General features: G+C 39.8%; 1 protein-coding gene across 1 annotated transcript in view; it reads left to right on the top strand.

Annotated features, from left to right (window-relative positions):
• LOC108713567 (protein bassoon-like) overlaps positions 1-12,909 on the top strand; it is a 191,920-nt gene extending 179,011 nt beyond the window's left edge. Inside the window, exons 7-12 of the mRNA XM_041590758.1 lie at positions 292-1,457; positions 2,939-3,035; positions 3,910-4,053; positions 4,731-4,785; positions 5,664-5,731; positions 9,698-12,909. Coding sequence (XP_041446692.1) covers positions 292-1,457; positions 2,939-3,035; positions 3,910-4,053; positions 4,731-4,771 — 1,448 coding nt within the window. The 3' untranslated portion in view covers positions 4,772-4,785; positions 5,664-5,731; positions 9,698-12,909. The remainder of the gene's footprint in view (positions 1-291; positions 1,458-2,938; positions 3,036-3,909; positions 4,054-4,730; positions 4,786-5,663; positions 5,732-9,697) is intronic.
• The last annotated feature ends 525 nt before the right edge of the window (positions 12,910-13,434 follow it).

Genomic DNA, 13,434 nt, shown 5'->3' with positions numbered 1-13,434 from the left:
ATATCTCATTGCCTGAGCTTGACGTGCCTTTTCTTTTCATTTTTCCTTTTTTTATATGTCAGCATGGTGCTGTTCAACTGTTTCATGGTGTTTATTGTTTGATATGTGTAATCACATAGTGCTATCCAAATATTTTATTTTGTGAAAGTCAAGTAATGGTCCTGTGGTGTCACTTTGACTGGTCTTGCATGTTGTCAGATTCTTCCTTTACATTTTGTTGCATGGCTTCAATATCCTCTAACAATGGTGGTCACAGTCTAGCTGACCATGATTTGTTTTTGGTTTCTCAAGCCTATCATTTGGGTCAGGAAGAAACTGATTGGTTTGATAAACCAAGAGAGGCACGGTCTGACAGATCAAGGTACTACAGCAGCCACTCCTCATCACAGAAGAAAATGCCTGTTAAACATACTTACCATGATTATGATGAACCCCCAGATGAAGACACATGGTCGCAGGATGATTATTCTCAGTCTCGTCACTCTTCTTCAAAAGAACATAGACATCATGGAGAGTCTAGTAGACATTCTTCTTCCAGGCATCCTGAAGAACAACCTAGACGATCATCTAAACAGCATCCCAGAGACCAAGGACAGCATCCCAGAGACCAAGGACAGTATCCCAGAGACCAAGGACAGCATCCCAGAGACCAAGGACAGTATCCCAGAGACCAAGGACAGTATCCCAGAGACCAAGGACAGTTTCCCAGAGACCAAGGACAGCATCCCAGAGACCAAGGACAGTATCCAAGAGATCAAGGACAGCAACCCAGAGACCAAGGCCAGTATCCCAGAGACCAAGGACAGCATCCCAGAGACCAAGGACAGCATCTCAGAGACCAAGGACAGCATCCCAGAGACCAAGGACGGCAGGATGCTCGTCCACATTCACATCCTTCATCATCTTCCAAAAAGTCAGACACACGAGGTCAATCAGGGTATCCATCAAGTTCTTCAGATTATGTCTCCCAATCTAGACCACAATCTAGTTATCATCATACTTCAGAATCACAGAAGTCAGTTAGGCAGCCACAATTGTCACAACAACAAAAAACTGACCCACATCACCCAATGTCACAGCAAACAAGGCAGCAGCAGCAAGCAGGTCAGCAACAGCAAAGACAACAGCAGCCAACACAGCAGACGTCCAGACAGCAAGGCATTGGGACATCACAGCCCGCTGCTCATCAAACTCACCAAGCACCTCATCAAGCTACAACACATCAAACCACACACCAACAGTCCCAGCATCTGCAAGGTTCCCAACAACCAACCAGAACACAGACGCAACAGCAGCCACAGCAACCACAGCCACAACAGCTGCAGCAACAACAACAATTAGGAACCCAAGTGCAACCTGCTTCAAAGCCACTGCAACAACAACAACAACAGCAACCCCAGCAAGCGATGAAACCTCAACAGACCCCGCAGTCCAATGCTACTCAATCAGCAGTTCAAGTAAGTACAATTACAAAAGAGTATTATTGACAATAATACAAACAGGCTTTATGCTATCTATTAAAAGAGGTGACATTCATATTTTATATAAATATTTTAAGTGTTGGGTGCTTATATGTATATATACTGTATATATATATAGTCTATCTATCTCTATATATAATCCTGTCGATGACGGCTCTCCATAATCAGTCAGGCTTAAACAAGAAGTCAAATCATTCAGGTTTTATTTAGTGGACCACTAAATAAACCTGAATAAACCTGAATGATTTGACCTCTTGTTTAAGCCTGACTGATTATGGAGTGCCGTCATCGACGGGATTATTTGTAAATACAAAGACTGGCACCCATCTTTCAGATGATTGTGCAGTCCTTTTCGCTTGGTCTATCTCTCTCTATATATATAGGCTATTACTGCAACAAAGCTTTGGCATCTACTGTACTAAACAGATGCGGCAGCATAGAGTAAAATGTTGGTACAAATTGACACACATTTGTACCATTGATGCCAGTGTTTTATACAGACAGAACTGATACCAGTGTGTCATATTTTTGGCAGTTGGCTTGTATGTTTGGAATAAATGTACAGAACCAGCATGTGACTGACAATTTCTCTTCTACCACTTCATTTATGGCATGAGGCATTTCACCACGAAGTATGAATGAAAGTCAACAGGGTCATTTAGAAGCTGGGGGGGAAAGTTCAAGAGCACTAAGAGGCACAACAGTGTGTCCATTAGTGCTCAATTAACAGAACATGGTTGTTGCTCTCTGCACAGAGCTCTGGATTAAAAATCCAATTCCCAGTGCAGAGAGCAGCATCTGGAGACAAAAGACGTCCTCCTCCCTTTGCTCTCTCTTTAGAATCAATCATGGCCTAACACTCCATTCTACAGATGAAGCCACTTGGATTTGTGAGTTAAATGCGTCATGACTCAGGGTTAATTGAAGAAACTGGGTTATCTAAAGTCATCTTAACTCATTTAATGCATTTAACCTTTTCATTAGCATACCAAAGCACCATTGTTCACAATGGTGAATGCTTTAATTAGATGGGATGTTGTGACACAGTTTTCTGTGTTAAATGAGATAAATGGGATATCTGTGTTTAGTTATTCTGTGTCAAACAGACAAACCAAAGTGGCTGCATCTGTAAGTGGAGTCCGCAGGCCTCTGAATACTGGAACGGAGAGTAGACCTTGTGGCCTATTCCAGCACTTTGCATAGGCAAGGGGCATTGTGAATGTGTCTTTATATAATCAGGTGGTGCAAAGCTTTGTTTTGATATAACTTGGCTCCAAGGCATATAAAAGCACAACATACTATAGCATTCATCCCAGCTGAAGGTCTAACAGTGATTTGTTTTAACGGAGTGATAAGGGACATGCCGATATTTAGATAACATTTGCTAAAAAACATAGAATCTGTCTGCTTTTCTACCATTGTGTTCCTTACTGATATTTTTCAATGTTACCTTGTAGGCCAAAGCAGAGCCACTGGACAGTTCAAAGACCGCAGCAAAGCCTGTGCCGCAACAGGCGAGAGGACCACAACCCTCAATGCAAGGCGCTCCAACAGGTCAGCAGGGGCTTCTGTAAGGGGTCTAAATTGTTAAAAGGGTGTATGGTTGGTATTAAGCTATTTAAATTTGTGCTTTATGTTTAGCCAGTTAAACTGATTTCCTGTTGATGTACAGTATGCATCACCTATCACAGCTGAAACAAACTACTGCAGGAATCAGTGTGTTAATAAAATAGCTTATTTGCAAATGATAATGCACAGTTAACTTATATTTCAAGAACTCTAAAACATAGGAACAAAGAAAATATTCATTGTGGCTAGTGATGGGCGAATTTATTCGCCAGGCGCGAATTCGCGGCGAATTTGCGCGTTTCGCCGCGAGCGAATAAATTTGCGAAACGCCCGCGAAAATTCGCGGCAAAAATTCGCCGGCGTCAAAAAAAAAATTTCCGAAAAAACGGGCGCCGGCGTCAAAAACGGGCGCCGGCGTCAAAAACGAGACGCCGGCGCCGTTTTGCGAATTTTTCGCCGTTTCGCGAATTTCGCCCGAAATTCGCAAATTTCTGCCCTGACAGAAATCGTACGAAAGTTTATGTCCGACAAAAGCTGGTGACAGTCTCCCACTGATATCGTCAGATCGGCAATACATGCAGAGATATTATCGCCAGCCGACTGAAATCTTTTAACCTGGCCGATTGTCCAAATTACCGATCTCCATGGGACTCTCCACACATGGTCAGAAAATCGTAAGAATTGAGGATTCATATGATTGGATCTTTGCGTCTATGGCCAGCTTTAGTTAGTACTTAGTAACTCCTCCTTTGGCACAGGTCAAATACTCTATGTATAAAGAGTTTTAACGTGTTTCCTTGTATTAAAATTTTCCAAAAGAAGTTGCTGGGCTAATAAGCCTTAAAATATTCTGTGTTAGGTATAAAAATTGGTCAGAAACCACCAACAGCAGCAATGGGAGCAACTGGATCAGCTGCAGGACAACCAGGCTCAGAAGGGGAGAGCGTCTTCTCCAAAATTCTCCCGGGAGGTGCAGCTGAACAAGCAGGCAAATTGACAGATGGTAAGAGAATATATCATAAAGGGTGTAGGAACCACTATGTGTTGGCACTTAGCGCTCCTTCACTTGCATCTGGCTCTTGGTGAATTGGGCTAACTAAATATCTATAATACAATAACATGTAAACAAGCAAGTTGGGAAAAGACAGATCCTGTGTTTTAATCGCGAATCCTACAACTCTAATCCTTTTAAATTCCAAGAATACCAACCCCCTTTGTCTACTGCTGAAATGGAAGCTGTATATGGGCTCAACAAATGGCTAGTTTATTCCACATTAGAGAAATTAATAAAACATGTATTATTGCAGTGACTAGCCAATATACCTCTCTATGGGAGACTGCATGAAATTCTCTCAGTTAATAAACTGAACATTGGGTAATAGTATGTGCTCAATATATCACACTATATTCACTCTTCAAACCTAATATATGGTCATGGGATCCCAGTAATTCATCTTTAGAAAAGCTTTTCCTTAGTTTGGCTCCTGATTTTTCTTTTCTATTTCATTATAAATGTGCCTTGGGAATTACTTACATAATATGTGACTTTCGCTCCATATTGTATGTACTGTATTCCCTTTATGCTTAAGGGTCTTAGACTAAAATAGTATTCATAATATTAACACCTTGCATCGCTTGTGATTTTAACTTTTTGTTTTTTTATTTTTTTTTCATTTGTAGCTGTGTCTGCATTCGGCAAGAAATTTTCATCGTTCTGGTGAGAAAGTCCTGCACGGTGAGTTTGAGTTCTGTCTTAGCAGAACAGAGGCAGAGGCGAAAAGAAATTGGAAAAATGTATCTGTGAGATTGGGAATGGTGGACTGGTAAAGATCTGAAGTATACAAATGGAGAGTAGAGAAGAAATAAAAAAAAAATAGGTATAGAAAGACAAAAAGAGTTGGTTATGAGAGGAGAGAAGATTAGGAAGAAATATATAACACGGAATAAGTTCCCCTGATGGCTGTCAGTTTAAAAGTATATTCCATCAGAATATTATAATGACTCTCTTGACTAAGGAACCATAAATAATTTTTAACAATTTCTACCTTTTTGCTCAGTCTGTGTAACCTATATCAACTAAACAGCAACTGCCATTTATGCTATAGTGCCCTTAGAATATTGAAGGCAAACATTACTGTGGTTTAACTGATGTGGTTTTACTGACTGCATATGTCCCATAATGCAGTGACCCTCAACCAGCATCTTACAAGTAACATGTTGCTCTCCAACCCCTTGGATTTTACTCCCAGTGGCCTTAAAGCAGGTGTTTATTTTTGAATTCCAGGCTGGGAGGCAAGTTTTGGTTGTATAAAAACCAGGTGTACTGTGAAACTGAGACTCCTGTAGGCTGCCATTCCATAGAGGCTAACAAGGGGCCAATCCCAGTTATTGTTTGACACTCCTGGAACTTTTTTCATGCTTATGTTGCTCTCCAACTTTTTATACATTTGAATGTGGCTCACGGGTAATAAAAGGTTGGGGATCCCTGCCATAGACTGTGTTTAGCCTTCCATCAGATGCAACAAGTACACTTGCTGCTCACCTGAACATTTTTGCTTTCCGTCTCATCTTCCCTTATATATATCCACTTTTCCTCTTTTCACTTGCACTTAGAGTGAAGATTTCAGAATGGAAAAATTTATGGAGAAACCAAAATGCAGCGCTGAACTCTGGGTATAAAAGTAAGTGCTTTTGTCAACTACTTAGCAATATATATATGTGTATATAGGTGTGTATGGTCTTGAGAAAGGTCTTAGGCAAAGACCGAAACGTTGACCTGTTTTTTTAAAGGATGTATTAAATAAAGGAAAAAATTTTTAAACTCTTTAAAGGCTCCTGGTGTGCACCTCGCCTTTCTGAGATTGTGTATACTGCTGATGAGAGTAGCACCTGGGTCATTCTTGACTGGAAGGTGTGCTGAACCGACTTGGATTAAGTGTATATATATATATATATATATATATATATATATATATATATATATATATATATATATATATATATATATATATATATATATATATATATATATATATAATGTCCTGGAATATACAGTTTTCACTTTTTAAAGACCTGATGACCTTTCTATAGAAAGATAGATAGATAGATAGATAGATAGATAGGTAGATAGATAGATAGATAGATAGATAGACAGACAGACAGTCAGACAGTTAGATAATAGATAGATATATATTTTTTAAAACTATTCCTCCCCTGTTTCCACTAATAAATAAAAAATGTGTGTCCCGGTGCTGGCAATGGAAACTTACATATGACTGACCATGTAATAAGGACATGCAAAAAAAAGGCTGCAATCTTTTTGCCCTTTGCACAATGCATTCTGCTGTGACAGAAAGTCCAAACTGGTGCCCATTAGGGGCATCAAACCAAAACAAGTGCTTAGCTTAGTAAATGCAATACACTCCTATTTATCATTATATTGATATTGTACTTTTAATGCCATAAAATCATAATGTTGCTGCACCACAGGGCATACAGTTTAGCTCAGTGCCTGCTCCTTGACTAAATGCCAGTTGACTTGAAGGGCATTTTATTCTGCAAAACATCTCACAAATGTTATTTCTAGTTCTTCACAGCAGATTCTCTCCATATCCCACTCTGTGCCTCTGATGGCCTGCAGCTAAGCTTTGTCTGCACACAGTGTCATTCAGTAGGGATGTTGTGTTCTGTCTCTCAGCCTGTTGGCTAAAAAGCTGCCTATTCTATGGCACAACTAGGGTTAGAGACCTCTGCACATCCTTTAGTAACCACATACATTGTTTTTGTGTTTCTGTTAGTCTGGTCCATCTTCCAAATCTAACATAGCCTATTCTTCTGTTGTCATGACCAGTATAAGATGATAAAGAACAGACAGGCATTATGTAAATACATAGTTGGCACTGCAGGGAAGGGTTCCAACTGTAACAGGTGGATAGTTCAGGGTCTGCCTTTACCTTCCTTGGGTTACTGCACACTGGTTCTAGAACCTGGGCAAGAGGTCCAACTTCCAGCAACTCCCGGTAGGCACACTATAATTCGACTCTCAAATATCTTCAGGTGGGGCCCCTACTTAAGGTATGGAGGAAGTGATTACCACTCTGGTATAAGCACACAGCAATAACTCTTGATCAAATAACTTTGGGTGCCAGTGGTTCTTTCAAACAGCCAAACAATTTATTGAACTGGGGGTGCATTTCTCAATGGTCAATCATATATTCAAGGTGCATGCTCAGATGGTACACTCCACAAACAAGTTGTGGCAGCAGCTCATTTACACAAATGTATTACTCGCGGTTACTGTCTGATCCTTTGTTAGTCAGCTTTCTCATTGGGTCTCCTTGCTTGCCTTTAGTGCACAATCCCCACTGAAGGTGACTCTCACAGCTGGTCTCACACTCCAATGATCTCTCTATCCCTGAGCCTAACCACTTGAGTCTCTAACCTGACGGCCTTGTCACCGCAGGGTGCTAACTCTTCACTAAACTCCTTGTTGGAGCTTTAGCTGCTCACTTACTTTCCTAATCCTAGCTGTCACTCGTAAAATGACCTATTACAGTTTCTGATCTGACTCTTGTTCCTATACTGAGGTCTACCTCCACCTCCACCTCTGGGAACTACTCCCACTCCCTCTGGGAAAAAGGATCCAGCCTAGATGGCTAACTATATCCCTGGGGCATAGGAAAACCTTACACTCCTACACAACCAACAAAACAGGCTGTAAGCAACCAGATTCTACTAGCTGAAAATCAAGTGAAGGAGATAGGAGTTGCTGTACAAACATAGATATACTGAGAAAGAAATATAGGACTATTATTTGGAAACATATTACTGGAATTCCAGTTTGCATAGTATCTTATACTCTTACAGCTCTGGACCTGGGGTTTTCTGGATATCAGATCTTTCCATAATTTGGATTTTCATACCTTAAGTCCAGTGGCGTAACCAGAGTGCGCCGGGCCCCCTGCAAAAAAACCTTCAGAGCAGTCCGGCGCACTCTGATCCCCATCCCCACTTCCCACCCATGTCCTGCATCCTAAACCGGCTATATCCCACCTGACTCCACCCACTGCCCCCCTGACTTGCGTCCCCCTTCTTCACCCATATGAGAGTGGCTGGGGAGGAGGGTTTTTTTTTATTAGCGATAGACGAAGCAAAGCCCACAGTCTGGTTTCTGCTTCCTTTATAGTTATGCCACTGCTAAAGTATAATGGAACATTTATGTAAATGAAAACATTAAATAACCCAAAGAGGCTGGTTTTGCTTTCAATAAAGATTAATTATATCTTAGTTTGGATCAAGTACAAGCTACTGTTTTATTTTTACAGAGAAAAAGTAATTCCTTTTTTAAAAAAAATTGTATAAATGGAGTCTATGGGAGATGGCCTTTCAATAATTCAGAGCTTTCTGGATAACAGGTTTCCGTATAACAGATACCATACCTGTATAAACAAACAAGTCTTTATTTCTATCTGGATATATTCAAGACGAAAAATAATGAGATGATCACCAAACGATCATCTCATGTGCCTCACATCTACCGCGATCCCAGCAGTCATCCATATATGCTACAGTAGTCGAATGATGGAGCACCAGAGAGACCAAAAAACTTTTAAAAAGTGAAATTTATTCTGTCTTTATTAAAAATGGAAATATATTGCATGCCTCCGATCGTCCTATGGGATGATAGGGGCATACAATATATTTCTATTTTTAATGATGACGGAATAAATTTCACTATTTAAATGTTTTTTATTTCTATCTGCTTTGCTTTTCCTCTTTAATAACATTAAAATGGCTCCTTGCTCTTCATAGTAACTAAGCTGCATATGTTGCCTCGTGTTTTTAGTAGCCATAAAGCATTGTGTTCCAGATTACAGAAAGATCTCTTATCCAGAAAACCCCTGGACCCAAGCATTCTGGATAACAGAATCGCCGTTTAACCACTCCTCACTCCAAATTTAGTATGCATTCTGATGCTTTTGCTGTAAGTTTAATATTGCATCTTTTACGTCTGCAACATAAACACCTTGGCGTGCCTGTAATTCAGATTAATAGCAGGTTTCAATAAATTATTTCCACGGAGGAATATCCTAATGAAATGTCAATATGTATGAGAGAGAGACACAGAGTGATAGTTCACTGCTCATTAATTACATATACAGGAGCAGAAGCTGTAATTGTCAGTGATGCTGAGTAAACAGATCAATCATGATGGGAGCTTAACCTGGCTAAACATATAAAGATCCATTTATCAAGCAAGGTCGACAAACGAGCGGATCTTTGCCCATTTTGGCAACATCAGAATGACCTGATCATTGGCACAGGGGCCAACAATCCGATTATACTGTGGGCCCACAAGGACCCATACGAAAAGGACATCAGTCCTCACCAACAAGATCTTCAAACCTGTCCAATATGGGGATAGGAAGGCCCACCTACACAGGCCAATAAGTTGCCTACTTAGTATGGCCTGTTCTGAGTTACTTTAGAAGTTTGGGACTGAAACCATGATACAGAATTCTGTAAACCTAAAATATTGACATACCACTCAAGAGTATATTAACACTGAGTAACACTCTTAGCAATTTTATATAGTATAATATATCCTGTATGTTATAAATAAGTTTCTTTTTCTATTTTGTTTTCAGGCTTCCATAGGGAACATGAAAGCACTGACTTGTTAGCCACAGGATAATTTACTTTCAGTGCACTAGGGAATCTTTAAAGATGATCAAACGTTGGATGGGGCAACAGAGAATTAGGAAGATTCCCGAATGAACCGGAAGAAAAGAAAAATGAAATGAACAAAGGCCCCTCAGAAACAAGAGGATACCATTGTCATCTTCTGCCGACTAATCTCTAATGCCATATACGTATATTCAGGGTATTTATGTTCCCTTCTTGAGTTTATACTCAGAGTTCTGGGGTTGGCACTTAAATGTGGTTCATCTTCAGATTTTTTTCCACAGTCTCTACTACGAATCTTCAGAGGGCTTGAGCAGCATGCTCCTTTATTCCTATAACATTCCACTCCTGACCAATGATACATAGTGATTTTCCAAGGAATCCCTCTCTGCACGGGGAACCACACAAACCAAATCCTAGACGCGAAGCGTCTGTAAGGAAAGAGAACTTCGATATGAGGACCTAACACTGTTCATCCTACTAAAACATGAGGCCATAGGACTCTGAAAGGCAGTATTTTGACTGGCTTGGTTTATAAATCAAAATTAATCCTGGCCGGGCATGTCTGTCAGCTATAAGTAAGCCATCATTTAGCCATACGAATGGCAGTTTTCATGTCTGTCTCTTTAATCTCCTGGAAATCCCCCCCCCCTTTTTTTTTCTTTTTCATTTTATTTCATTTTAAAACAGCCTTAACTATTCAACTTTAATTTTCTCATATACCTCATTTTTATTTTGCTCTCCAGTGTATTTACACTACATTATTTTTGGTATGTTATGATTTGATTTTGCTGTTGGATTAGCACATAGGTTATCTCTAGAAGCAATAGAGAACAGACAAAGAGCACAAAATAACGCGAGAGACAGAGAGGAGCATGGCATCCTCAGCTCTCCTTTTCTAAAGACTGTGCAATTAAAGTCCTAAGCCATTGCCAGCTGGCATGCTCAGAGAGATGACAAGGTCTTCACGAGCAAGTCTCCTTACTTCTGAAGCATGTAAACGTCCAGAAGAAGTCATCCATTGTTCGAACTATATGACTATTGTGAAGTTGCTCCTGTGTCCGCTTTTTATTGGGCCTTCCCTGTCCTGTTGAGCATGCTCAAATCTGACAGTCTCATTGGTCTAATCCATTGGCGCTTCCATCCACCTTAGGTTGCAGCAACCGATTATCATGTCTAATTGTCTATGCAATGAAATACAAATTTTGGGGGCGGGGTGGGTAATACTGTGTTCATAGTTCACATTTAAATGTTATGTATAAAAGATTTCTTTCAATATGTTCTATTGGGAAACTGAATTGATATGTTTATATCTAACCCCGTGTGTATGATGTTTCTGAGTTAGTGGCATGTTTGACTCCTTTTAAGATACTTTGCCAAAGGCTAGTAGCCATATAGCCTGTAAAAATTGTCGTTTGTCTTACTGCATGGCTTGCTACCCCTGTACCTTGCACGGTTTCATCTCATTGAAATTGATTCCGGTTTTGGCTAGACAGACTTCACTTTTACTTACTTTTTGCAGTAATATCCTCATTTGGTATTGTTTGCCAATCTGTGCACTTGATGTTATAAAGGACGAAGGCCAAGCTACACCTGATGAGTCGACCGATCTGATATGGGTTTTTGGGAACCGGTATGGCTATTATTAATGGTAGAGCACTTAGTCTATGAACCTGTGTTTTTCTGTCAGCTCTAAATGCCGGGTGAATCCATGAATCTTATTCAGTTGTATACTACCAGATTCACCCCTTAGTTAAGCCTATCCTTTTTTTGTCCCAAAGGTCCAGCCTTACTTAGCTCCTTAGGCCAACTTTGACAACACAGACGTATGGTAAATATGGACGTTGGCAAATTCTAATTATAGATATTTGTGCCAGTTTATTATCATTTCAGTCTTAATTTCGTCTTCATTATTTATGACCAAGGCATTCCAAACAAAACAAAATCCCCATCACCTCCATCTAGCATCCTGGATAGTATACTGTGCATTTTCATTGGGACCTTTTATTTTTTTATCTTGTCATCCCTTAAAAAGAAAAATACTAGTTATTGCATACCATAGGCACCTATATCATTAATGGGACTTGCTATTTATAAAGAGCTTTAAAAGCCTTGGCAATTACATAGGCCTCCAAAATATCAAGGCTTAATCGAATGACTTTTTCCATTTACAGCAAAGCAATTCAAGCCCGACCGAGTTCATCATCACCGTTTATGTGAGCAAACAAAAATGCAAGCGGATTTTCCCTTTAACCTTCCAACGAATGTAGCATCTGAGAATGTGTCTTACCCGTTGAGCGTTTTGTGTCTTTCCTTGCTGAGTGTTCTGTGCATGAATTAGATACTTGTTATGCAAAATGATCAAATCTCCGAGCATCGCTGATTCATCTAAGGTGTTATTTATCATGTTAAATGTGGGTTACCCAGCATCCACTGGAAAATGTATGAGCGTGTTGGTGCAATAAACCATCTACGCAGCCGTTGGCAATGATGTGCATAACGACGGGGATACGTGCATCCGAGGTGAATCTGAATTCCTGGCTGTCTTAGTTTTGTTGTCTATGGCTCTTTCGTCAGCCATCAATGTATATAGTTGTACAGTGTGTAAATGTTCATGTGTTGTAAGTAAAGCAAGAACAAAAAGAAAAAATTCCAGCATGACAACCATTGGCCATGTGTGCTGGTGTGTCATCTGTCTTATCAGTACATCTGCCAACCTTAAGCTTTTTTTTGTGTATAAAAATGATTTAAAGATAATATATTCATGTAGAGAGAGAGAGAGTAAAGATATTATAGTGGCTGACTTGCTGAGACCAATCAGACATTTCGGAAATGTTTTTGTCTCATTGAGCTGTTCTCTTTTATACAAACAGGAGAACAATTCTTAAGGAGGTCAACCCAGGTTGGGGGTGAGGGGAGGCGGGGAACAAATGTTACATAAGAAGGGAGAGGTATGTATAAATTAATATATTTAAAGAAACAAAGATAAAGTTTACAGTTGTAAGTGCAATGACCTGAATCCTATATATGAGCATTGTAATTTGTGTCTGTCCTGCTGTGCCCTTTAAAAACGTTGTAGTATTTCAATGTGTCACATCATGTATTGTGATTCAGTAATCAGCTGACCCCTTACAAGGTATTTCTGTGGCGGCAGAATAAAAAGGACTTGATATGAGCGTGTCGTGTCTGTAGATTCATCCCTTGACCTTGGGATCGGGAATTGTTTTTTCTTGGAATTCATTTAGAATAAAAAGGGGTTGTTTCTGTATAACAAATGGGGCTTCCCTGAAAAGAAATTTCCTGGTATTATTTTATGGATTGTAAAATACAACAGCGCACACAATATAATAGCAATGACCAGTAAACCGTATGGAAAAGTGTAATTTTGCATCACGGAATAACCATGTTTTTTACTTATAATGCAGCATTTTTCAGTGTAATTACAGATATGCTCAATGCTACGTCTGCTAGATCCACACCATGCATTCAAACAGTTGCAGTTATGCTTGTACTTTAATTTGCATTTTCAGAGTGGGCGTTGCATCACTTCCGGAGCACATGTTCAAACTAGGGATGCACCGAATACCAAACCGATATTCAAATTAGGGTCAGGAAAGGAAACCGTTAAAAAAAAAAAAATTTTACTTCCTTCTTTTGTGACAAAAAGTCACCTGATTTCCCATCCCACCCCTAATTTACC

This window comes from Xenopus laevis, chromosome 4L, assembly GCF_017654675.1.
Source record: "Xenopus laevis strain J_2021 chromosome 4L, Xenopus_laevis_v10.1, whole genome shotgun sequence".
In the NCBI taxonomy this organism is placed as follows: Eukaryota; Metazoa; Chordata; class Amphibia; order Anura; family Pipidae; genus Xenopus; species Xenopus laevis.
The sequence above is the reverse complement of the archived record's forward strand: the minus strand, read 5'-3'. Positions and strand labels throughout refer to the sequence as shown.